The 27,505-nt window shown below is 42.5% G+C and overlaps 1 protein-coding gene across 2 annotated transcripts in view; it reads left to right on the top strand.

The window, feature by feature from the left end:
* The first annotated feature begins 1,305 nt into the window (after positions 1–1,305).
* Positions 1,306–27,505, top strand: part of IDO2 (indoleamine 2,3-dioxygenase 2) — a 43,558-nt gene continuing 17,358 nt past the window's right edge. The window contains exons 1-7 of one of the 2 annotated variants that reach the window (XM_067721545.1): positions 1,306–1,560; positions 12,411–12,506; positions 19,560–19,679; positions 22,305–22,423; positions 23,454–23,468; positions 24,916–25,015; positions 26,306–26,423. In XM_067721545.1, coding sequence (XP_067577646.1) covers positions 1,462–1,560; positions 12,411–12,506; positions 19,560–19,679; positions 22,305–22,423; positions 23,454–23,468; positions 24,916–25,015; positions 26,306–26,423 — 667 coding nt within the window. In that variant the 5' untranslated portion in view covers positions 1,306–1,461. Of the gene's footprint in view, positions 1,561–3,594; positions 3,799–12,410; positions 12,507–19,559; positions 19,680–22,304; positions 22,424–23,453; positions 23,469–24,915; positions 25,016–26,305; positions 26,424–27,505 lie in introns of those variants that run through there. The other variant, XM_067721546.1, reaches the window with a different exon arrangement.

The raw sequence follows: 27,505 nt of genomic DNA, 5'->3' as shown, positions 1-27,505 counted from the left end.
ATAGGGAATGGATGAAAAATAACAGGACTAGCGTAAACAAAGATACCTGTGCCTTCTTTTCACCTGAGATTGAAGGAAAAAACAAGAAGATGATTCAACGAATTAAGTTTGACAAACTGCCTTTAGGAGGCATAAGAAACGAATCTTCAAAACTGGTTGGGTACTGGGCTAAGAGGAAGTGGTTAATTGAGGATGGCTCTTAGGATCTAATGAACCATAAATCAATTAGGTTACTTTTGACATCCTACCTTCAAAGTTGAACGCTCCATGGGAACAGTTACAGGAGTTATCAGAGCACTTCCTGCTTTAGCTTTTATACTTATCTTAGAGAAAGGTAGGGAGGAGAAGATGTGTATAGACAAATCAGCTTCCAAATAAATTTGATGACAACCTGACGACCTAAGTTCAGGGTCCAACTGGGCAAAAGGTAGAGGCTTCGGAATTTTCACGGTGCGGATTTATGGCCTGGAACTTACCGATGAGCTCCATACTGATGTGAATTCAAACCACGATGGCGCCTTTGACAGACAGCCTGGCAGCCTGATCGAGTGAACAAAGGAATGGCTTGGAGATCAAGCTACCTCAGCTCTAGTACATAATTAGTGGAGTGACAGTAGACAGGATTATTCACATGCGTATGCCTCAGTGTACTAATCTGTACCTGGTTCATAGGTAAAGTCTTCCATCTCAGTGGTCGGTTCTCAAAAGATGTTTAATAAAAGTAGAAGGTTAAATCAAATGATCTGTTAGGCTTTTCTCAAATTCATTAGTATCTGCTATACCTCATTCGTTAAACTTCACAAAAGTATATATTCTCCTTTAATGTCATGGAAGGTTTCAAAAACAATAATATTTCTTAAGGTAAATCAAAGCAATAATAATCTTTACAATACACTGTTCAAATACGTGCAGAACACTTCTGAGGGTCTGATGTGCGTTCAGAGTCCTCATTCCCACTCTACCCATGGCCCATCCACCGAAATATCTGAATGTAACTAACTTCTAGTTTAAATAGTTTACACCTTTGAAATAAAGACCCAGTTGTCAAAGTTTATCATGGACCAGGTTCCCGTCGGGGTGTTTGGGATCATCGACAGCCAAAACGCTTGTTCATTTCCCATTTCCTAAAATAGAGCAGATTTGTCTCTGGGTTTAAAATCAATCTTCTTATATTCACATATATGAAAAGAAAGGAGTTTCCCCCCCTCCCGAGGTGATTTTGTTTGCCTGTTTGTTTTAATCAGCAGTCTTTAATAATTTACTCAACCTTATGTCAGAGGAAGTCTATGGCAGTGTGGAATTCAACCTGAGAGCAAGGTTCTCCGCTGTTCCCGAGACAACTGTACAGCTTACTGGGAGGAAGAGATGCTGTTTTGAAGCTCCCTTACCCCGGGTCTTTGATGTATTTGGAGCAGTTGTCTCTTTGGCAGCAGCCTCTGAGCAGATACTTCAAACAAAATTATGGAGCCTCAAAGTCAGAATTTGAAGACAGCACCATCTTTGACTTTAGGAAGATTTCATATTTCTGAAGATTATGGCTTTCTTCTTCCAAATCCTCTGGTAAGGATAGGGTCTTAAAGCAGGTCAGTATAGGTTTCTTGAGATGCTGACTTGGGTGTTTGTCTGTTTAATTGATGCAATTGATGCAATATAAATGCCAAGCCATTGATTTGGGACAGATAATTCAAATAAGGCACAGTGTGATTACCAACAAAGGAGAAGAGACCGCTGCAGCAGGGGATAGAACAAATGGAATGTTTTAATGTCAGTTTTTTTTTTAATGGATTGTCAATCATTCCAGCAAATTCATGAGCCAATGTGCAGTTATCAAAAAAAAAAAAAAAAAAAACGAGAGAGAGAGAGAGAGAGAATTTAGATAAAGATCAATTATATGAGTAAATCAGTTTATCTTGACTTGCTAGTGGGAGAGAAAAGAGATCACAAGGGACCCTGGCTGTGTTCGAGGTTCGTAGGAGGGATTAGATATTCACAGAAAGTGCTGAGAAGAGGAAAGAACCTTTGAGGACAAACAGTACCTATTTCTTTCTTTTTTAAAATATTTATTTATTTTTGGCTGTGTTGGGTCTTCGTTGCGGTGCGCAGGCTTCTCATTGCGGTGGCTTCTCTTGTTGCGGAGCACAGGCTCTAGGTGCGTGGGCTTCAGTAGTTGTGGCGCACAGGCTCAGTAGTTGTGGTGCATGGGCTTTGTTGCTCCATGGCATGTGGGATCTTCCTGGACCAGGGCTGGAACCCGTGTCCCCTGTGTTGGCAGGCGGATTCTTAACCACTGCACCACCAGGGAAGCCCCAGTACCTCTTTCTTAATTGTTCTTAAAGCTCAACCTGTAATGCAATTCCTTTTCAACACTTTAATGGTCAGGTCTAAAATGTCAAAACTGCAAGAGTCCTTAGAAACCATAGCTGAAGGCCAGGGGTTCTTGCCCAAAGTTATATTACTGGAAAAAGCAGAAGCAGTACTCAGGACCCTTGACATCTTTTTTCTACTACATTCTAAATAAGGGCCAAGCCTACTCAGCTAAGAATCTAGGGATCCAAAGTTACAATCACTGCAACCATTTATTAGATCCAGTTTTTCCTTCTAGGGGTCTAATAGGGGGTTTAACTGTGATCAATGATCTGGCATTTAAGGAGCTTTTATGGAATACCTTCTTCTGAGTGTGCATAGAAGAATAAAAATGAAGATAGGATCTATCTGCTGATCCCCAAAGCCCTCTGTAGAGCTGTTAGTTGTGAGACCAAGTCACAGATCTGCAAGTAACTTGAGCATTAAAAGTAATGACTCTAGGGTGTTATGCAGAGGAGGGTTGTGGCCCAGAACACTGGACTGTGTTCTCTGACCCTGCCACTAGGGTGATCAAGAACGTCCATTTGCTACAGGCCGAAGGGGATTCCAAGATGCAGGACTTTCCATGGTAAACCAGGAAAGTCCTGGGCAAAACAGAATTATTTAGTCACCCTAAGTTTCACTTACTAACTCTCGTGACCTAGAATGAACCACCAGCATTGCCTGACCCTCAAGTTTCACATGTACTTGGAGAGATTTAGTGCCCCCCCGCCACTGGATTGCTGTGGAGTATGAAAGCACTTCCATAAATCCAGTGGAAGGATAGAAGCTAGTTTGCACAACCCTCGGTCCAGTGCTTATTCAAAATTCCATTCTGTGTGTATAACTTGATTCAGGAATATTTCTATCATCCCTAGTTCACAAGGAAGAGTCTGTCAACAGGCCAACGCTCTCTTATTGGGATTAAATATATACACTGAGCTAAGAAAAATAATATTTAAAAGTATGTAAACATTGGATAGGGCCACCACGATTGTGTTCCTTTCTTTGCTGTTTCCTTTCTTATAAATAAGAAAACCAGACGGGAAACAAGAGGAACATCAAGTGTTTGTGACTTTCTGAGGAAACACAGGACTCTATCTGCCCTGTAGTTTGGTTGATGGATACTCCTTAGAAGAAATTTCCATTCTGGAGCTCAGAATTTCCTGGCAAACTGGGCCTACGCTCGCAGTCATGTGTCAGATTTCTGAAGAATGCGATTCTTTGTTTCAGTTTTAATTTTCTCTCACTTGTGGAAGAATTTTAAACATCTCCCTTTCTGGGAAGAGGAAAGGGAAGAGAGTTTACACCAGAATCTGCCTCAGTCTATTCACCTGATCAGGAGGGAATCTATCACCCGTCATCGGAGAACAGTGGTGTCGCAATAGATCACAAATTGTGAAATAGGAACCGCTGACTTTGCTAAGGGCATGAGTAGGATTTGTTTGCCTTTAGGTAAGTGATGGGCTGGCTATCCCTTCATGTCAATGAGCCCAAACATACTCTTTCAGCAAGCTTGGCTGTTTACCGTAAATACTTAAAGCATGTGAGTGTCATCATGTACCACAGGTAGTAAATATTTTGTTATATTTCAATGATTTTATGGGTATTGGACCAATCTGTATGCTATTTCTAATAGCATTTTTATGACTAAAACTAACAAATAATGGAAACGGTTCTGGTTTTTAATAATAACAAAAAAGAAAAGAAAACACAGTCAAACTAATGAATAAACAATCATTCTGGCTTTGGGGGAAGGGTCTGACTTGGTTTCAAGTACTCCATCCCACTGTTTCTATAAACTCTCAAACACCTCCAGGGTGTAATGTTTCAGTGAGGAAAATGTATACCTTTCAGACCTATGTCCATAAGGAAGCCACAGAAATCCATTGCCAGATCGTGTGTCTGTTGTGTACGTGTGTTTGGGTTGGTGCGTGGGTGAGGAGTAATTTTTCTTTAGACATAAAGAATGTGAGGAAATTTGCTTGGCAGGAAGGGAGGAACCAAGAGAGTTTATAGCACGAGATTAGATTGGAGTGAGACCAAGGGAACTCAAACGTTAGGCTCAGGAATTTGGATTTCATGTGTCTGGTAAGCAACAGTGCCCTGGTGTGTGAATATATTCCTAGCAGAAGGTTAAGTGCAGGGTGGGTTCCAGCAATGGTTCCTGAACTGCATATCAAAATTGGCTGGGAAGCTTAAAAATTACTGATGCCAGAACCCCAGCCAGGAGTTAATTCAGAACCTCTAGCCTAACTCGCTTGGTACTTGAAAACGACAGAATACGTAAAGGACAGTGAAGGTCCAGGTGAGGGCTGAGGGGCTACACGTAGGAGGTTGTTTGTGGAAAGAAAGGTGTCGTAACTATGAGAAACAGTGAGAAGAGCTTGGAAGTAGTTTAACTACAAAAACAAAGGAAAGGGAAAAACAAAAACAAATTGTAAGGGTGCCATGGAGCAGAAGAAAAGGAATCGGGATGCCGGGAACCTTGCTCTGTATAGCGGCCAAGCAACGATTTAGGAAAAATAAAGTCATATATAATCTCCTGTAGTAATTCAAAGCACTTGAGAGAAGCAGTGGTTTTAATTCAGATTTTCAAAGTATTAGCAAAATTTATTGATAGCGTTCTCCTATATTTCATTAACAATGGAGTTTTTCTTATTTCCTATGGTAACCTTCTTATAATATACAATAAGAGTAGTAATTATTATTTAATAGGTGCTCACTTTGTACTAGGCCTTGTGTTAACTGCACATTTCCCATTTGAGTCTCACAGTGATCTTCATTATTCTCAAGTGACTCATGTGATAATTAAGGAGTTCAGCCCTGTCTCTGAAAACTGTCTTTTAGCTGCCCACCTTTCTCTTTTCCACCCTAGTCCCATCCACCACTATTTCTCCCTGGACTATTGCCTTGTAACCCGTCTTCTTATTTCCCCTCTTGCCATAGTACAGTCTCCGCATGGCAGTCAGAGCGACCCTTTAAAACAAAAATCAAATCACATCACTCCGCTCTTTGGAACAAAATCCTATGTTTTAGTGTCGCCTCCAAGGCCCTCTCATGCTGCTTACCCACCCCTGCAAAGTCATCTAATATCTTTCTCCTCTTTAGTTGGCAGCAATGACACACCAGCCTCTTTCCATTGAAACTTGTCTTTTATTTCACTTAAAACCCTCTCCTTCACATTCTACTCTGTCCCATAGTTTACATTCTAATTTTTATGATCATAATATTGTCACCCAACTTCCTTTGTTGACGTTCGCCCGCTTTAACTTCACTTAAACTTTCATTTTTTAAACTTTCTGTGCCATTTTCTTAACCAGAAGCTGGTTTCATTAACTTCATCAGTGCTAATACAGTTTATTGTTTCTATAAAATACATTATTTTTTTAAAAGTCTGTTCTTCTCTAGATTATAAATGTGTTGAGAAGAATTATCCAAAACAGAGCAAAAGGAGGGCTTTTATTTAGTGCCATCCGGAGCCCTCTCTAACTAAGCAGTCTCACCTTAAGATTACTTAACTACCTAAGGGATGCTCCTTTCTTGACATGCTGCTTCCTATCGATTAGGACCGAAGCTGCACATTAGCTTTTGCAGATTTTTGTTCAAAAGAGCTGCCAGTGATTTCCGCTGAGTAGAAAATAAAACCCTAAAGCTTACGATTGTTCTGCCATAGAGGACGTTAACCAATTACTGTGTCTTTACCTTAGCAATTTAATTTTAACATTCTTTTTACCAAAACTCTAAACACTTCAGTTTATCAAGTGCTTTTGAATCAACTGGACCATCCTGCTGAGTTCCTCATTAATAAACTAAATATATTTTGGACACACATTCCATATTTGCATGAGTCATTTTTTTTAACTTTTTGAAAATTGTACTTTGACAGATATAAAAGTGCAGAGAAAGAATAACATAAAATAGGAAACTGAAAAAATAGAAAAGAAGGTCATAGATTTTATTATTTGTGTCCATCCCACTTCTGGGTCTTCTGATTATTGGAATGAGGGGAAGAAAAACATGTAAAGTTTCTTTCAATTTCTTGTCCCTTTGTACTAACCACCTCCGCAGTCACCGTTCTCCATGTGTTTACTCTCAGGAGGTACTGGAAAGTACACTGAACTCTGAGTCAGAAGAGGTTTGACCTGACCACTGACCAGATGTGTAAACTCGGGAAAGTTATAAAACTTCTCTGGCTTGAACTTCCCCTATTTTGAAATGGAAATAATGAGATAATCTATCCTAACTCACAACACAACTGTAGATAGATGAAAGATGTAAGCACCAACAATTAAACTAGAAATTCTCTAAAAGAAACGATATTGGGATGGGAAGAAATTTCTAAGCATCATCGAAAACCCAATGGCATAAATGAAAATGTTGGTTCATTTGACTACCCTGGTATGAATGGCATTGCACACCCACACACAAAATGCAATGACCAAAGCATGACAAGATATTCAAACTCATTAATAATCACAGAAATGTAAATTTAAACAATAAAACGATAGCATACAAAATTTCTGGAAAACCACTCAAACTTCCAAGGGTCATCATTGCTAGATGAGAATAAGAATAATTTTACTTTCCACTTTATAAATTTTGTGCTTTTTGACTGTCTTGCCATAAATATTGATTGCATTATTTTAATCATTTCTGTGAAAGGTATATTTTTGGGTGGTTATTTTATTGTTATTAAATATTGAAATAATTATAGAATTTTAGTGCAGATAATACATATTATATCTTTAAAAATAACAAAAAAGTTTGGTGATGCTCTGTTGTTAGAATCATAAATAAACTGGCACTCCCATTATATATTACATACTATAAATGTGATTATAAATTCATGTAACTTTTCTGTAAGAAAACCAAGAAGTAGCTCTTAACCTTTCTATGTGCAAAATCTTTAATCCAGTAAATCCACATTTATAAATTTGTCCTAATAATGAGAAAACATCTAAAAACACATGTATAAGGATGACTCTTTCAAACTTGTTAATGATAGTGAAAAATTGTAAGCAATTACCAATATTCATTAATAGAATATTGAAATTGTATATAGGTTTTGAAATAGATGTGATAGATAAGTATTAACTAATACCAAAAGGGGTGCTATTTAGTGAAAAACTCATCAACTGATCCTGTCCCCCCATACTGTAACTTAAAACAAGATCTGGCAATCAAAAAGTAAGTAACATAATTCAATATTTTATTCAGTCTCTAGAGGAAAATCCCATTGAATGGGTGAGTATATTTTATTTTTTAACATCTTTATTGGAGTATAATTGCTTTACAATGTTGTGTTAGTTTCTGCTGTATAAAAAAGTGAATCAGCTATACATATACATATATCCCCATATCCCCTCCCTCTTGTGTCTCCCTCCCACCCTCCCTATCCCACCCCTCTAGGTGGTCACAAAACACTGAGCTGAACTCCCTGTGCTATGCAGCTGCTTCCCACTACCTATCTATTTTACAGTTGGTAGTGTATATATGTCCATGCCACTCTCTCACTTTGTTCCAGCTTACCCTTCCCCCTCCCCGTGTCCTCAAGTCCATTCTCTACCTCTGCATCTTTATTCCAGTCCTGCCCCTAGGTTCATCAGAACCATTATTTTTTAGATTCCATATATGTGTGTCAGCATATGGTATTTGTTTTTCTCTTTCTGACTTACTTCACTCTGTATGACAGACTCTAGGTCCATCCACCTCACTACATATAACTCAATTTCATTTCTTTTTATGGCTGCGTAATATTCCATTGTATATATGTGCCACATCTTCTTTATCCATTCATCTGTCAATGGACACTTAGGGTGAATACATTTTTAATGGATTATGAACTAGCTTTAAAATCCTTTCTCCCTTTCCTTTGAGGTCCCCACATCAGTGGTTTTCAAGCTTTGGGGTACACCGAACTTTCAAACTTTGTAGCTTCACCTACAGGGCTTGCTAAAGCACAGGCAGCTGGTTTCAGGTTCAGTACGTCTGGGGCAGAGCCCGAGAATTTGCATGTCTAACAAGTTTCCACATCATGCTGATGCTGCTGGATGGGAACCACACTCGGAGAACCCAGAGGTTCTCAAAGCTCATGGTTTTCTTACATTTGTGGGGTGATACCAGAGTCCAAAGACTAGAACTCTTTAAAGAAGGGAGAGGATGAAGAGAAGAAGGAAGGAAAAGAAGCCTCTAGGAATCTAAGGGGAAAGAAAAAGAGGTATTCAAGAATAGAGTGCTGCTTAGATTGAGGCAAAGTGTAGTATTTAAGGATTCCCACGCAAGCCCGGAAGCAGAAATCCAGGATGCTTGAATTTTTTTTTTTTTTTTTTTTGGCTATTCATCATGGCTTGCAGGACCGTAGTTCCCCAAACAGGGATGGAACCTGGGCCACTGCAGTGAAAGTGCCAAGTCATAACCCCTAGATTGCCAGAGAATTCTCCAGGGTGCTCTAATTTAATTCTCAGAACACGATCCCCTCTCTAGGCATCAAAGAAGGAAGGACAGATTTAGTTACAGCTTTTCTTCAAACCCACTTTAAAAGGGGTTCTGAATACTATGAGTCTGCTTCTGTGATTTTCTTTTATAAATATTATATTCCTTTGTCTCTGTAGATGCATTCAGTTTTTGTTCATAAAACATATGCATCATATAGACGAGAAGAAAAACAAGCTGCCAGTTCAGAGTCAGTTTACCATAAATCTCTCTGCCTTTATGTGTGCGAGCATTCTCAGCTCGGCCACTGCTCTGTAAATCCCCAAACTCGGGTCAATTAGCGGCTTTCTTCAATTCTGCACTACCGCTGAGCACTGCTAGGGAAAATTATACCATTATGCTTATAAATGTTCTCTCTGGGAGAAGAGTAGGGGAGCATAGTGGACTCTACCTCTCAGAAGCTGAGGTACTGGATTTGGAATGCTTGAGGAGAACGGTGTGATTTCCTCTTTGTGAATATCTGTATTGTTGGTGCCTGGGGCAAGTCACCCACGAATATGCCTCAATGCATATTGATTATTTTGGGTGAAAGTTACTTAAGAAACAGTCAATTTAAGAGGAAATTTGACCCTCTTCTCTGTCTCCCTAAAAGCAGGAAATAAATCTCTCCTATGAAAGGTACCCTCCACGCATCTGGAGATAGGACACCCTTACCACCAGAGGTAGGGAATTCAAGGTGAGAGGCCTGAATAAATAAAACCCTGTTACTTCTTTAATTGACGACCCCAAGACCAAACTCTGTTTAGATAAGCACCTGAAGCCTAAGTTTCTTTGTCTTGTCCATTCCTTACAGATTTATTGTCTCTTTGTCTACAAAGTATAAAAGCCTGCTTTGGCCACTTCTTAGGTCCCATTTCTATGAGACCTCTGTACGTACAAACTAACATTTCTTTCTGTTTCTCCTGTTAATCTGTTTTGCGTCAATTTTATTGACTCCTGACACAAGAACTCAAGAGGAGTAGAGGGTTAAATCGCCCCCTCCTGCACAATATCTATATTAAAAATGTTAAATTATGATGTTTGGTGTAATTTGATTTGTCGAGAAAGGTAGTAAAGGGTGCCCAATTTGTCCTAAATTGATTCAGGGGCAAAGATAGGAAGCAGAGGATTAAGTAAAGTCTATAATTTTCAAAGATTGTGTATTGGATGTTAGATTCACCTAGTTTTATTTTAGAGTCTGAGAGACAGAGGATCTCCAGCAAGTGACTTATTGGTAACTTACAGATCTACAGCACTCCAAACTTATAGTTTTCAAACTTCCCTGGGTTTTGAAAGTCATTATAGTGTATTATAATACACATATTCTATATTGCAATATATTATGTTGTTTGCATTTTTATGTTTAATTTCCTCTTCCCTTCCCTCCGATAATTAATTGAACACCCACCCCTCTCCCCAAGTCATGTAACCTGAATCTTCACCATTTGCGGAGAAATTGAGTTCATAAGAAATGAATCCCTCAAACTCCAGACTTTCTCCTTCCAGCTCTTCGCAGCCAGGCGCTGCATTTGGGCTCTTCCTCTCCTCCTCTTCTTCCTCACGACCCTTTACTTTTAATTATTCCCTCTCTCCTTTCTCTTCAATCTCTGCCTCTTATACACTAGCAGGCTGTAAACCACTCAAGTTTCCCATTCGAAAGTGGAAACAGCTCTCAAACACAAACTGTCGCCTTGTGATGGCTTATGGCTCTCCCAAAAAAGTAATTCACATTTCCAATCTCTGTTTTCTTCCCTCCTCAGCACACTAAAATTTGAACCCTGTTTCCATGACCCTGACCTGAATTTCTATGCCATATATGTGGAAAGACTGGTGTATATATTGATATATTAGTGACTCTTTAGTTTTGTCTTCCAAAGGGGTAACCTTACTTAAATGATGCATTTGGCCATCTGATGAATCCCTGCTTCCGAGAGATCCTCTAATGTCTTGACTTTTATAGGGTGATTCTCTTCTGGCTCATTTAGCCTCTATACATATCTCTTTGTGCTGGATTCAGTTCCTCTGCCTGCCTTGTAAGTATCCCCCCAGTGCGCTGATCTAAGCCTTCTCCCTCCACTTGGCAACTTCTCCCGAATGGTCTTGTACCCACTGTGGTTTTTACCACAATGCAGAATTTGCACTACTATGACGCCTCCTGATTGTATATTTCTAATATTAATTCTCTCCTGAGCTTCCAACTGTATATCCAACTGCCGAGTACATAGCCATATCTTGACATTCCACAGATGTTTTAGGTTGGACATATGTAAAAACAAATTCACTATTGCATGTCCTCTCTTTGACTTCCACCTGCATTTCTGTTTCAATCTGTCTTCTCAACAATTCATTCAGTCATCTGATTCAGAAACATGGAAATCATCCTCACTTAACTCCTTCTTAACCCAGAGACACAACATTTCAGTCTTGCAGACTGTACTCTGTAAAAGGAGGCCCAGACCCTGGGGACAGGTCACGAGTTGGCAAACTTTTCCTGTAAAGGGTCAAATAGTACATATTTTAAGCTTTGCAGACCATATGATCTCTGTTGCCATTATGCAACTCTGCCATTGTAAAGTGACAGCCACTGTAGACAATGTGGAAACAAATGAACTTGGCTGTGTCCTAATAAAAGCTTATTCATGAGTGTAGTTTGCTGCAGTTTGCCATTTCTTGGGATAGAGTCAGGGTTGCTGAAATCCAACCTGTGTTCTTCTTGGCTAAACCGACGACCCAGAGTGGGCAAATAAACTGTGCTATTGGGCTAGGGATCACCTCGCCTTTAGCCCCATCCCTGCCTCTAAATTTAATTATTTCAATTTTATTTTCCAAATATTTTTGAATACATACCTTCTCCTTTCCAAATTCACTGCCATTGCCTAAGCTTAATTTTCAGACAATATTTCAAAGGTTTCCTAATCTGACTTTATACCTTAAAATCCCAAAGCAAAGTTATCTTCCTAAAATTCAGATTGAATCATGTCACCAACATACATAAAAAATAAAGTTCTTATGTAGTCAATAAAAAGCATATTTGATCTGATTTTCTGGTCAAATCTTCCATCATCCTTTCTCTTGAACTTTATATTCTAGTGACACTGAATCATCTGTAATCCCAAGAAGCACAGTTATCTCTATTTATCCACTATCTCCTCTGTTTCACTGGCTTCCCATCTTAAAAGTTCCAACTAGAAAAGTCACTTTCAGACCCTACTACTGGCCCCAACTATCATATTTCTATGACCATTTCCCATTATTCCCTAGCACAGTTTATGGAATTAACTACTTCCTCTTCAGCTGGTTGTTAAGCTTACACATATTCTTAATTGAACATATTATACTGCATTGGGTATGTCTGATTACATTTTATTTATCCTTACTAGACCATATGCTCCCTCACCACAAGGACTATATATCAGTCACCTGTGTATCTGCAGTGCCTAGCATAGGGTACAGCAGATAGTGAATTCTCAATATTTGTTGAATGGAATTGACCTGAATTCTGCCTTAAGACTGAAATCTGAAAAGAGCTACTACACGAAGCTGCTTCCCAGAGAGCTCTAAAATACTGAGACATTTTTATTTTTTCAATGCAGAAAGAACTCCCTGATCACTATAGACCTTGGATGGAAATTGCCAACCGACTGCCTCACTTGATTGGGAGTCACCAGCTTCGAGCTCAAGTGAACGAGGTAAAAGGTTTTGTATTGTTTTTTGGCGGTACGCGGGCCTCTCACTGCTGTGGCCTCTCCCGTTGCGGAGCACAGGCTCTGGACACCAGCAGTCATGGCTCACAGGCCCAGCCGCTCCGCGGTATGTGGGATCTTCCCGGACCGGGGCACGAACCCGCGTCCCTGGCATCGGCAGGCGGACTCTCAACCACTGCACCACCAGGGAAGCCCCAAACATTTTGTATTCTTCTCCTTAACCCCTTCTCACTACCCTATTTTCATCCTCACACCATTTTCCTTTTTCAGCATTGTGGAAGTGGGTCAGCTGACCAATCACTGCTGTTGAGTTTATCCACGAAACTAAAACTATCTCACCCTTCATCATGAGCAGAATGACACTTGCTTCTGGTATGACAAGTGTGTTTCCCTAAAATTTCCAGAGCCTGCACAGAACAGTTCCTGGGCACTCAACAAGCATGTGTTTAAAGAAGAAAGACAGTCTGGTTGAGAAGTGTCAGGAAACTGATGAATAAGACCTAGCTGGGGAAGGACAGGTGTGAAAATTCTCAGTGCCCTCACGCCAAGCCACATGGTCAGGGCTCCCCTCCCCATGAGTGAAGCCACATTGATTTACTGTCGGCGTTTCACAGAATAGTTGAGTCAAGAGACTTTCCCAGTTATAAAGTCAGGGCTGGCAGATTCTTCAGAAATCATTGATAAGTCTGTAAATGCCACATATGAGACAAGATGAGCAATGTTTCCCCAAATTATGTAAGGAACGGTGAAACTCCTTGGTCCTGGGAGAACTGACATGACCCCACAGGAATAAGAAGAAGGTGTTATAGGAAGAACACAGATTTGACTCAGGAGGACCTGAGTTGGACTCTTGGTTTTATCACTTAGTCGCTATAAACTTTGACTTAACGAGTTACTTATTCTGTTTTCATATTTATAAAATGGGAGAAATTCGGGGCCCCTAGAATTGTTGTGAAAACTAAATGACTTTTGCAATAGTGCTTTTGTATTTCCTGCCACACAACAGTGTTCGATATTTATATTTACACTTCCATCTCGTCTCTTTTCCATCTGTTTTAATCTCACCAATTGGCGTGCCATGTGATTTTAGACATATAAGAGGTTTTCCCTCCAAAATTCTCCTTCACTGACGTATGCATATTTCATGTCTATAATTACAAATTCATTTAAAAATACTTATGGAATGCCTGCTAAGTGCAAGCACAAGGTTTAAAACCCTGTAAGAGATGTAAGACACTGTCTTCAGTGTCTATGAAGATGGGAAACTAAGCCTAAGAATTTATTTTCCTGCTGCCTAAAGTCTCATTAAAATGACCAAAGAAATACAAAAAGAAGAAAAAAGGAGATATCTGAGTGAGGGAAAACCAGAGAAATGATGGAATAAAACCCTTAAGGACTTTCGTACCATATTAATCAAATTATATCAGATCCAGAAATGAGTCTATTGTACCCATGCCAAGCATTCAACCAAAGCACAAAGAACACCCCCGAGGCTCCCTCTCCCATCTCAGAGTAAGAGCGCACAGAGGCAAGGGGCAGTTTGCAGGAAGGTAGATTCAAGTTCAATATGTGAACTTCACGGTCCTCTGTACAAGGTTTTCCTCGGGCTTTATGTAACTCAACCTCCATAAACGAAGTGAAGAACTTGTTGAATCGGTGCTTCTCATAGGTTAAGTGTCAATGAGGAAAGGCCAGGAGTGTGCAGCTAATTTCTGGTCACTGTAAACATGGGCATGGGGGATACAGCTCAGTACTGCAGTGGAATTAATCCCCCTGATACTTCTCCTGTGTTGAATAGTTTCTCTCCAGAAATTGTGTCTTGGAACCTGTGAAGATGACCTCATTTGGAAATAGGGTCTCTGCAGATGTCATCAAGTTAAATTAGGTCCTGTGTGTTGTATTAGGGTGCACTCTAAGTTCGCTAGGACTGGCATGCTTAGAGCAAGAAGGGAATTTGGACACAGAGACACAGATACACAGGTTAGAACATCATGTGGAGATAGAGGCAGAGACTGGAGTGTTGCATCTACAGGCCCTTAAAGTATCCCAAGAGTTGCTGGCAACCACCTGAAACTTGGACTGAAACAGGGAACAGATTCTCCCCCGAGAGCCTCCGGAAGGAACAAACCTCACAAACACCTTAATTTCAGACTTTCATCTCCCAGAATTGTGAGAGCATAAATTTCTGTTGTGTTCCTTCTTTGGGGCAGCCCCAGGAAACTAATATAACATCCGTGGCCATTCCCTATGCTTCTAATTAGTTCTAAAACAACTAACTGGATAAAACCACTCTCTAGACTTCACCACCACAGATGGAGACTGAATCCATTGGAAAACCATCATGAGAAGCAAATACTGTGGCTTCCAGGACCACACATAGAGCTACAGACTAAGACATTTTTCCTCTTGAGGCCTTTACTTGGCACAGACAAGACAGAAAGTGAATTTGTACTTCTAATCTCACAGTACCTCCAGGCCAACCACCTTACTCTTAGAAGGCCCCCAAGGCCCCTATCCGTATGTTGGTAAAAAACAAAACAAGACAGACAAAAACTTGTTAACTGGCTTAGACTCAACCATCTTCTTCCAGGAAGGGTCCCCCTTCTCCAGCCCTCTGGGACAAAACACTACAGACAGCTGGTGGACTCACAGGAAGGTCACAAGAGGAAGCTCAGAAGTATTCTGGAAACATGATAAGGGAAGCTCTAATAGTTACTAATTCTGATAACCCTGGCCTCCATTCCTGAACACGAATGGATAACCCCAAATGACCAAACGATATGAAGAGAATAAGCAAGTCAAGAAGGATGAGGGAGACACAGGACATTTGGTCTCCGACAGAAGCCAAAAGATGAGATCAGTGCTTTTAAAAATTGCATTAATGTCTTCAGTATATGTACTTCATAAAAATCAATAAAGTTGCTCGGTAAAAGGAACTATTGGAAAGCAAAGAAATAAACAAAAAGCTCAATAGCGACCCGAGTAAATGAGGGAAACATTGATTATAGAAAAATAATGGTGATTTAGGGACTTCCTTGAAACGGTTTTATAAAGCAGAAAGCAAAAATTAAATGCCAGCATCAGAAAAATAAAAGTATATGAAAAAGAGAAATGGATGATCTAAATTCCACAGAACAGAAGTCCCACAAGTAGACTAGTGTGGGTGAAGAAAAAGCAAAGCTTTAAACGCATAAAAACAATTTTTCAGCTCTTATGAAAGACTGGAGTACTTCTATCAGAAAGACAATGGGGGCGGGGGACCACCCATGGATATCCTGGTGAAACTTCAGAGTTTGTAGAATAAGAGGAAAGTTTTGCAAGTCTTAATCAGGAAGGAAGAAAAATGAAACTAGGTGACTTACAGAGAAACATAGGACTATGTATCTATATTAATAAGTACTAAAAGGCAATTTAAAACCTATTTGAACAGCTAACGTTTTTTTAAAACTCTGGCAACATCAAACACTGGTGAGGCTATAAACCAAAAGAGACTCTACTTCACCTTGCTGATGGGAATGCAGAAGAATCTGGCAGAATCTTTTAAAGGCAAACATCGACTTACCATATGACCCAGCAATCACATTCCTAAGTATTTACCCAAATAAACTGAAAATTTATGTGCCTGGAAAAGCTTGTGGGTAAATGATCCCGTAAGCCGGAAACCACCAAGATGTCCCTCAACAGGGGAATGGTTAAACTGAGTACAATGGCCTGAATGTGTGTGTGGTCCCCAAATTCATATGATGAAATCCTAATCCCCAACATGATGTTGTTATGGGTGGGGCCTTCGGGAGGTGTATTAGTCAGGGTTCTCCCAAGAAACAGACCAATACAGAGATGTGTAGAAAGAGATTTATTGGGAGTGGCTGACTCACATGATTATGATTATGGAGTCTGAGAAGTCCCACAATCTTCCTTCTACCTGCAAGTTGGAGGCCCAGGAAAGCCAAGAACCAGAGGAGCCAGTGGTGCAATTGCCAGTCCGAGTCTGAAAATCCAAGGACTAAGAGTGCTAATGTTGGGGGAAGATAGCTGTCCCAGCTCAACCAGAGAGCAAATGCACCCTTTTTCCACTTTTCTGCTCTATTCAGGCCCTAAACAGGGTGGATGATGCCACCCGAATTGGTGAGGGTGATGGGCTTTACTCAGTCTCCCAATGTCTTCCAGAATCTCTTCTGGAAACATCCTCAAAGACACACCCAAAAATAATGTATCTGGGCATCCCTTAGCCCAGTCAAGTTGACACATCAAATTGACCAACACAGAAGGTAATTAGGTCATGAAAGTAGAATGGGATATTCATAAATGGGATGAATGCCTTATAAAAGTGACCCCAGGACTCTCTGGCCCTCTTCTGCTGTCACGTGAGGATGAAGCAAGAAGACAGCAGAACGGTTCTCACCAGCACCCAGTCATGCTGGCACCCTGATCTGGGACGTTCAGCTTCCAAAACTGTAAGAATCAAATTTCCGTTGTTTCTAAGCCAGCTAGTCTATGGTGCTTTGTTACAGCAGTCTGAACGAGGACTCCTGCATTCACACATTGGAACGCTGTACAGTGACAAAAATGAATAAGCTATTGATTTATCCAACCATATGGATGAACCTCAAATACATTTTGCCAAATGAAACATGTCAGAACCAAAAGGCTACCTATCGTATGATTCCTTTCATGTGACATTTATATATATATATATATATATATATATATATATATATATATATATATATATATATGGTTGGCCAGAAAGTTCGTTCGGTTAGTGAATATGTTGTTCGATAAAGTTCTTCGTGAAAATGAAAAATGTCTTTTATTTGTACTTAAAACCAAACGAACTTTCTGGCCAACCCAATGTTAGGATGAATAAATAAGTAAATGAATGGTGGATAATATTTCACCATCAGAGATGAAAGTTATAAATTAGCAAGGGGGGAAAGATAAGATCAACCTGTGACACCAGATAAGAGTTGGAGACGTCTGACATGTTTAGCATTTTAGCATCATATATACATATGATACTAAAATGTCTATATACACACACACACATTTTATGGATATATAGATGGGTAAACAAGCATTGTATGTATGTGTACGTAATACGTGTACACACACAGAGAACACACATTTCCTAGCTTTGTCCACTGTGAGGGATCTAGAAACAGTAGCATTCCACTAGCAAAGAGCAAACCCAGTGTCCATTTATTGGAACTCTTTGCCAATAAATGGAACTGGGGCTTCTCGGAGAAAGAGTTGATTATAAATCCGGAACAGGGAAAAATAGAAGGTGACCCCAGAACATCTTGGGACCTTATTCCTTTACCTTGAGGCTGCACTGTAGGTAGCCAGTAGCCACTGATGGCTACTGAGCAGTGGAAATGTGGCCAGGACAAGTTGGCATGTGAGACACTCGCTAGATTTTGAAGACTTACTAGAAAGAGTGTAAAAATCTCGATATTTTTAATATTGATTATGTGTAAACATTTTGCATACATTGACCTAGATAAAATGTTATTAAAACTAATTCCACCTGGGGCTTTTTTGTTTTTTGCTATTTTTAAAATGTGGCTGGTAGAAAATGTCAAATTACACGTATGGCTCATATTTCTTTCGGGCAGTGCTGACTTCAGAGGGCAAGGCTGTAGTCAGCAGAACTGAACTAGCACCCTGGCTCAGTCCCTCCTGGCTCTGTGGCTCTGGGCAAATATCTTACCCGCTCTGACCCTCAGTTTTGGCCTGTGGGTTTGGGGGAAAATGGAGTATCAACCTGCTTGGGACGCTTTTCGCACTATGCCTTGGACACTTGAGTAACTGCCTTAGAATAAGTGCTGAAGAAATAACTGAATACATTATAACTGTGGTTATAATTCTCAGGCTGGTTCCTGTTAAAATGCAACATCTCAGCAATCCCTCCAATAGACACACACACACCCTAAGGCACAGAACTTTCGCGATTCTGCACAGAACTTTCGCGATTCTATCTCAGAGCCAATTTTAAGGGTGAAATAAACAGTCTGGCACAGTGAGGACAGACTCAGAAAGGCTGCCCCCTAGGGGCCAGCGGAGGAAGGATTACCATCGGGGAGGCTGCGGCTCCGGCTGCCGGGCGCTGGGCTTGGGGAACCGCGGTCCCAGCCCACTTGTCACTCATCGTTTAAGAGCCCGGAGCTTAAAGAGATACACACATCCACCGCCGCCCCTTCTGGCGCTTCGGATCCTGGAGAGGGGCACCTGGGAAGAACTAGATCAGACTGTGTCTAGAGCTGGGGAAGGGATAGGGGACGGAGGAAAGCCGAGGGGGAAGTACAGGGAAGCTGGAGCTCAGAGGCTGTTGACGTCAACCGAGACAGGCAGGGTTGGCCGGGGGAAAACTGAGAAACTGGTAATATTTGCTTAGGCAGGGCTGTCAGTAATAACTAACTTGTGTACAGGGTGTTGCTTTCAACGACATCACCTTTACACCTCTCTATGACGCATCTTGACAGGGAGGGAGCGGGCGTGGAGAGGTCACAGGGTCACGGGGAGTGTTCGGACAAGGACTGAACAACCTCTTATTCCCGCTCAGCAACCTCCCTTAAGGGATTTGATCGGATTCCTAACTCCACTGGCCTCCGTGTACTCTTTACCTACGAATTAAACAGAGTAAACAGAGACAGTAACGCCCACAGCAGCAGGGCTGTTATTAGGGTTAAATGGTACCCGTTATGCAGAGGTGCTTTGATAAGGCAGGATTGTAAAAGTTGCCCCGGGAGACTCCCGTTTAATAAATGATGTCAGTCTTGGGACTGAGTTATTCTAGAACACTCTAACCAAGCTGTCAGTGATGGTGACCAGTGTCCGGCACAACCATGGGGACAATTTGGTGTAGGTACTTCGTGAACAATATCATCTGGGATACCTCCTCTACCGCAGTGTCCTAAGATCAGGGTAGAGAGGGGGTGTGTGGATCCCCGTCACTGAAATATAACCCCTTCAAGCCACAGAACCCCTGCACCCTTCACACCCCTGCAGCTGGTAATCTCTGGAAATTCTCTTGAACAGATGCCCCTCTTGAACTGCCAGTTCCTCACGGGTTACCGGGAACAGCGGCTGGCACACCTGGTCCTAACCTTTATTACCATGGGATATGTCTGGCAGGATGGAGAGGCACAGCCCAAAGAGGTAGGGACAAAGGGACACCTGTCCTGTCATCTGGCAGGTCTGCTGCACCTGGAGGACGCTCTCTGCAAAGGTCTGCTGCACCTGGCAAACGCTCTCTGTTTGCCTGGAAAATGGGTCCTTTCTTGTTCTTTCCTTTGGGTATGAGGTGAAGGAAGGGCAAAGGGCCCATTTAAATGAAAACACCTTTTTCCCCTGGCCAGGAGGTTAATTTTCCTTAGAACTGGTAGCCCTCTCATTAGTTTTTGAATATTGTTTTTTCTGGCACTCACCCTCTTCCAAGAATTGTGAAGAGCTGCATTTGAAGGCAAGCTCTGAGGTGTCACGGAAAACTTAATGATTTCCATTTTACAGCAGTTTGTGCTCTTATACACATCCGTAATCACAGTCAATGTTCACAATCCCATAAGGTAAGTACAGCAATGCTGTGCCCATTTTACAGATGGCTGAGGACTACAGGAGTTAAATTCCTTGCCCAAGGTCAGATAGCAAGTTCATGGAAAATCCAGGGCCACAACTCAGACCTTCTGATTTCACTAATGTAACCTTCTTTCCCCAGCGGGGAAGAGCACACATTGCCATTTATAACACTAATCTTCCTTTCTTGAATGTTGCTTGCTATCTACCAAATATTGGTCTGTGTCTCTCAATAGTTCATGTAAATCTCTTCTGAATCTTTTCATAACTGTTTACAGTTTCAATCTGAAACTTGGAACGTGAAGTCTTTGTTTCCCTAACTGCAGGATAAATTCCTATTAGCTGCATTTTTTTATAAATGGACATTCTCCAGAAATGCGGGTGTTACCCTTGTTCTAGTACTTCCTGCTTCTTGAGTCAGCAGCCTGTGCTTATCTTGTTTGCTGGGTTGATTCTACCTTTTCTCTCTCAAGTAAATACAGGAGACTCCCAGTGAGAAAAAGAAAGGAAAGTAAGAGAGGAGAGAAGAGGAAAGCATAGAGCTGCTTCAGACTCTTTAAAAAGAGTCATGTGTCTGATGTTGGAAAGTCTGAGATCTAGGCACATACGACAGGACATCCCAATGGGCTTCCCTCCTTCCGTTCTCCAAACCACAATCCTCAATGAGGGGAAGGGGTGGGAGCCCCCTGTCACACCCCACCCCTGCCTCGGGCCATCTCTTACCTTCTTTGTATCTCCTCCTTTCGCTTCCTCACTGTGGAGACACCTCGCTTCTGCGCTGCCCTACTCATCCACTGCCCCCCAAGGGAAGCTGGCCTTAGGTTTGAATCTGACAACTCTTTAAAGCTCTTTATTGTTTTCTACCTGAGAAACAGTTCTGTCCCAACTCTCTCTAAAAATCTAACGGAAAACTAAGGCAGAAGCTGGACTTCTTTGAGTAGATTAAGGGGAAGGAAAATGGGAAGTGGGAGACAGGAAGCATAAGAATGTTCTTTTGGATCTGGACTAGTTTAGCCTTGTTCGTGGTTGGAGTCCCCCACTGGTACCCACGTGGGTAGTTTTTCTGGATTTTGGGGCATATAGGGTTCTTTAGAGTGTCCTAGGATAACTCAGGGGTTGAATGGGGACTGTCTTGAGGTGACTTACTCAAAGTTGTTATTGGGTTTGATGAAGCGTTCTATCCTTCCCATCCCCCTCCCTGAGGAGAGGATACACACACACACACACACACACACGCTTGCATACAAACGCATACGCATATGTTCCTAAAACTAAGACTATACACTGTTAGACCTGCGCGGTCTCCTAGGAGTTTCGACTCGCCCAGGAAACAACAAGAGTCGGAAGTCGATGCAAAACGCAAGAGGTTTATTGAAGGCCGGTGCACCGGGGTTCCTTGGTCCTCACGCAGGAGGTCGAAGAAGGAACCCTTTTGGGCGCGAATATGTCAGTTTTATAGGTTCCCACTTCCCCGTATGTAAATTATAGATTTGGTTGTGTTCTCCTGCTGATTGGTCCCGGCTTAGGCTCGGACCAGAGAGGGAACTTGTCCCCAGCTGCCTGATTGGTCTTTGACAGACACCTTTTTTACATTTTGTTATCTCCCTCCTTCTCCCCAGCTGTCTGATTGGTCTTTGACAGACACCTTTTTTACATTTTGTTATCTCCCCTCCTTCTCGGAAGGGGGCCGGACATCCTGGAAATTCACCCATTGTCTAAGAAGCCCCTATTGTCTGGAGAGTTCTTAATCATTATCTGGAACAATGTCCCTCGAGTCCCACAACACAAAAACACACATATATCTAGATAGCTACATATCTGTCTGATCTATTTCTCTGGAGATATATATATAGATAGAGAGAGATTTTTTCCCACTGCTCATCAACTCAGCCCCCATTTATGCTTAAACATTTGCTCAGGCCCTTCTCTGCACAATATTCAGAGATTATTTTATACCCTATGTGTAAGTGTGTGTGTTCCAGTTTTGTAATCTTCACATATATTTCAGACCGCACTCATAAACAATATACCCACTAGGCTGTTAACAGAATAAATATGAGAATGAGGTGTGTGTCTATAGATCACTCATATAATTCCAGTTTTATCCCCGGCTCGTTGCTCTACCCCAAGATTGCCAGAATAAAAGACAGATTGCTTCCTCTGCTGCATTCTTTCTAGAATGTGCTAATTGTCTGGATTTGTATCTTCAAGGTTCTGCCGAGAACCCTTGCCCTTCCCTTGGTCGAGGTCTCCAGGACCTTGGGGCTCCCTCCTATCCTGCTTCACTCGGACGTGGTTCTGGCCAACTGGGCTACTAGGAACCCAGGAAGGTAAGAGCGGGAGAAGGTGCTTGGGATTTGCACAGATTAAAAGCGGGTAAGGGAGAGTCTTGACTTTTCCTTCTCTCTGCAGGAAAAATCCAGGCTTTGTCAGCTATGTTGTGATTAGGGATGTTCATATTTATTACCCGATTTATGGTGCCAAAGAAGGGGTGAACTTGAACGCAAGTTCAATAATCACAGTTCCCAGGAGCTTCCTCTCAACCCACTCTGAAAACATTGGGGCAGGTAATTGCAAGTATATAAAAGGAGCAATTTCAATTGTCAGGATGGCCACAGGCTAAATGCTCTGGGGCTGATATGTAAATTGAGATCTATCTGCCTCTTTGTTGCTCCGAGGACCGTAGGGGAGGAAAACCTTGCCCTTCTTCCCATTTAGGCTGCTTAGCTGGTCTAATAATCAAATTGACATCAGATAGGGGAACAGGAGAAAAACAAATTTACTTTTGTACCTATTAGATCCCCATAAAAAGATGAGACTCGAATATGCGACTAAAGCCGGAAGCTTGTATATCTTCTAGATGAGGCAGCACTGCATTTATGAAGAATTGACAAGACACAGGCTTTGGGGCTTGGGTTAGCTAACTAGGGAAGAAGTAACAAGATTCGTTTATACAGGCTTCTCAGCCCTGAATTCCTGTCTCTGGTGATAAGCCTGTCTCTCTCTACTTCCTGGTACAGGGAGGGGGACCTTCACATGGGAGATTTATTTCCTACTTTCAGCGGCACAAAGAGGTCCTAGTGTCCTTTTGGCACCGGCTGTTTCTCAAGTATCTTTAATTCAAAATAATCAATCCACTAAGTGGCATATTTGAGGTGGTCTATTCTGCTCCCCTCAGGCCCACGGTCTAGTCACAACCCGTGACATCCAAACTGTGCACGATGTGTGTGTGTCTGTGCGTGCATTTGCACACAAGTGTGCATGCCTGTGTCCACGTGACCCTAGAAGGCATATCAGGTTTGCAAACTGATTTGTTCTCTTCTTTTTCTTTCCTTTTGTCAATAACTGAAATTGGACTAGACCCCTGGAAATCAGGTAAGTTCTCAGAAATCCTTCACTCACTTCAGAATTCTTGCTAACTGTAAAAGCTTACAATAAAAACAACAAGCAAAAAAAAGAGAAAGCATACCACATTGTACGTATAAAACATATAAAAATGCATGAAACATATAAAAATGCATGAAAAAATAGTAGAAGGAAATGTACGCCAAATCAACAGCCCCAAAGTTAACAGTAGTTGTCTCTGCTTTGTAGAGATTAAGGGATTAATTTTCTTGACTACATTTTCCAATTTGTACATAATAAAACAAGTAAAATGCAATGTAAGAAGAGCAAAAAAACAAACCAAAACCCCCCCAAACGCCAAAACTTCACCAGTTCTCCAATTCTCTGTGATTTTTTGAAGTCTAATGATCTGAGGAAGATCTCTGGTCTCACTGTAACTTCTCTGAAAGGCCGAATTGCAGGCTGTGGCTGCTACAGCTACAGAATCCCTTTGAAATATTACATAGACTGGAGCTCGTGGGGCAAGTCTGGTCCAGATGTTCTTAGGCCCCTGTTTCCCCAGGGAGCACAGTTAACCTCTAAGTTGACACTGCCTCTCCGGTCACCAAACCTCAACTCCATAAAGGGGCTCAGTATAAAAGCTGTACCTCAGAAGATGGAGAGATGAAGCCTGAAGACCCCATTTCCACACTAACGTGACTCTGCTGAAACTACGGGGGTCCCTGACTGAGTTATCTTTTGTGTTTGATTTTCATGTCTTCTCATGTTTTAGAGGCAGAAGTGACTTATGGAATGAAGTTTTATGTTTTGTAGACTGGATCCGCCTCTGGGCTATTTGAATCCGTGTGATAACAGATCATTTAAGAATGATCCCTCTATAACAGTCTTCAGCTTTCACTATTATAATACAGAATTTGGGGGGGAAAATGACTAATGAGAGAGAGCACTAGCCTGAGCTATGAAACTGCTCTGGACCAGGTCCAGTGACTAAGCAGCTGGATGCAACTGGGGAAGCGATTTTGCTTCTTTGGGCCATAGTTTTCTGTCTGTAAGAAAGGAGCATGGAATTAGCTGTTGCCTGTGGTCACTGCAGCATTAAGACACTGTGCTCCTAACGGGAAGGGTGTAATGGGCCCCGGACTGGCCCTGTGAAGAATCAACCCTACTTGTCCCCTCGTGCTTTAGCAGTTCCACAGCAGGGGTGGGGGTGGGGGGTGGGGGAGATGGTCTGGGACCATCCGGGCCATGCTAGCTTGGGAGTCCTCAGGTGAACTTGGGCTGGAGCAGATCTGTCTCTTTCCTACCTGAATGTTGCTGGAGGGAAGAGGCCCATCTTCGGGCTGCCCTGTGGAGAGGAGAGCATCAACCTCTGGTTCCACCTTGGACTATAGCAGTTACCTGACTCGAGGCCACCGCTGGGCCGTGCGTACTCACTGTGTCCAGACCTTTCTAACCACGTGGTCATGTCCCTCCCAAGGAACTTGGACCCCATTGTCTTATTCCCAGGGGGAGAAAGCCTGCGTGGTTTTATACTGGTGACTGTTTTGGTGGAGAAAGCAGCTGTACCCGGGATTAAGGTATCTTCCCACACACAGAACTTTTTTTTTTCTAAATGAAAAGTCAGTCTGAGCTTTGCTTCCCACCCAGGCCCTTTCCCTGCAGTGAATTCGTCAATACAGGCCTCATCTTACTTGGTTAGTTGAGCAAAGAGATTTAAGTTCTGGCCCACAGAGGTATCTACCTTTCCTAAACTACTGTAAAACACGCAGTTGACCGTTTACCCATCAACAAACGAGCATTGTTCTAGGCAGTGGGATATCTGGGGGAATAAGACAGACATTGCTCTGGCTTCCACAGAGGCTCAGGATCCAGTGGAGGAGGGTGCATCGATGGAGGGAGTAACATGAAAAAAAGTGCCGTGTTTCATGAAAAGACGTCTAAAACCTAATTCAGACTTGAAGGGTCGGGCAAAGCTTTCCAAGGGAAATGACAGGTCTGAAAGTTAATACCTGAGTAATGTAAAGGAATTAAGCAGAGAGAGAGAGACAGAGACAGAGAGAGATGCTGATGCCTGGAACTACCATGCAAGGGCTCTGAGTTCAAATGAACCATCCTTGAGATTACCTGGCCCTGGGGTTGTAAACTTGAATTCCTTTAGGGGTCAGGCAGGTCCCAGAAAGGTCAGGTGTCTGTCAGAGAATCCATGCCCTGCCTGAAGATATTGAAGTTAGATCTCTGTCCTTCCTCACCACCTTCCCTGGGTGCCTACTGTACCTACTGTAGGGTGACCAGATCGGGCTACAATTATTATAGCTCCCTCTTGCACTCTCAGAAGTGAAACTATGGGGTCACTTTACTTCTCATCCGTGTGTTTATTCCATAGAAAGATACAGAATAAAATACTGGTCTTCCAAATATAGCTCAGATAAGGTCGAGACTGCTAATGAAGGGGGGGTCTGAGCTGAGGGCTCCACAATTCTGATTTTCTGTGAGACAGAGCTCAGGGGTGAGGCCGTCCTGAGTCAAGACGCAGGAGTCAAGACGCAGGAGTATTATGTGTAATAACTCAAGAAGCAGAAAGGAGGAAAATGACAGAGTGAGGCCCCTGAGAGGCACACGAAGTATCAGCCAGTGGAAAGATCCAGAAAGACCTAACCAGGTCCATCTGGGAGGTGACCAGGAAGATTCTCCTTTGAGAAGGACCTCATGGCCAAATGTAGTTTAGAAGCACTCCCTGGGGAGCCCTGTCACACAGTCCAGCAGGCGGAGGGCTGCCCTTCCTGGATTCCCCCATCTCCGAGGCTCACTGCATCTCAGTGGGCCTTCAGTGAATGCTAATGCATTACGAGACTGAATCTCATCCCCAGGCCCTGGTTCAGGCGGTGAATGCCGTCTTGCTGCCCAGCCCAGACTCCCTGCTCCAAGCCCTGCAGCAACTGCGGCTCTCCATTCAGGACATCACCAGAGCCTTGGGACAAGTGCATGGTAAGGGGCTCCTGAAGGCTGAGGGTCGCTTGCGGGGCAGAAAGGGCCTGGAGGTTGGCAACGTCCATGAGGTGGCACTGCTGTGCTAGCTTTGTTTTAGGTAACTGCCGCTCATGCTATTGGAAAATGATCTCTCAGTTGGCAGGGATATTCTCCTGGTATAGTCTTTCTATTTTCATGTGATTAGGCTAATTTCCTCTCTTCGGCTGCCATGTATTTCTTTGTGCGTTGAGGTCTTGCACGAAGCTTGGGAGGAGGGGAAGGGCACACTACATGGCTTGTACCTGCTTTATCCAGCAGTGACCTTGGTACCGGAGGACATGACTGACCTTGGCTTCTTCAGCCCTCGTCTGTGACCAGTGCAGGGATGGGTTACCACAAGTGTGGCCACTTAAGGGGCCCACCCTTGCTGCAACTGGTTACATATTATTCTGGCAACTGCCTTCCTCTCCAATGTCTGGGCAGCTCTTCAACTTCCCCTAGCAGAAGAATCTCAAAAATTTAAGGGGGAAAATGGGCGTGATCTGTTTAGCAAGGGAAAAGCAGCTAAGTATCAGTTCCCCTAAGTCCTTCTTCACTGGAAAACAAAACAGATTCTGGAAAAAGAGAGTGTTTGTAGGAAACGGGGCAGGAGGGAGGGAGCCGGAGACCGGATGGTACTCAGCTTTGTGACTTTTCATTCAAAGGATAGATTTCTTTGTCATCCCAGACTCTCTGGGACGTCCATCGGAAGTCACCGGGTTATGTATTCTTTCCATTCAAGGCCCCTGTTTTACACGTTTGACTCACATCTCCCCATTGCCCTGATTTTTAATTGTAAATTCCTCCCGATCACATCAGTAGGTCTCCTGCCAAACAAGCTCTCCCAGCTCAGGGAGATGGATTTTAGTTTTGCAAGATGGCCTGCGTTTATTACTCAGGATGTGAAGACCGCTAGAGGCGCGTTGCAGGGTCTTCAGATCTTAGGCATAAGCAGCAGTGAGTGGTTTGGAAGGTCACAGGAGGCCCTCCACCCTGTCCCAGGGTGTGTCCCAGTAAGGTGGCACAGCCCTGTCTGGCTCTCACACGCTTCCCTAGCACTC

This window comes from Pseudorca crassidens, chromosome 21 (assembly GCF_039906515.1).
Source record: "Pseudorca crassidens isolate mPseCra1 chromosome 21, mPseCra1.hap1, whole genome shotgun sequence".
NCBI classification, from domain to species: Eukaryota; Metazoa; Chordata; class Mammalia; order Artiodactyla; family Delphinidae; genus Pseudorca; species Pseudorca crassidens.
This window is presented reverse-complemented; position numbering and strand designations above follow the sequence as displayed.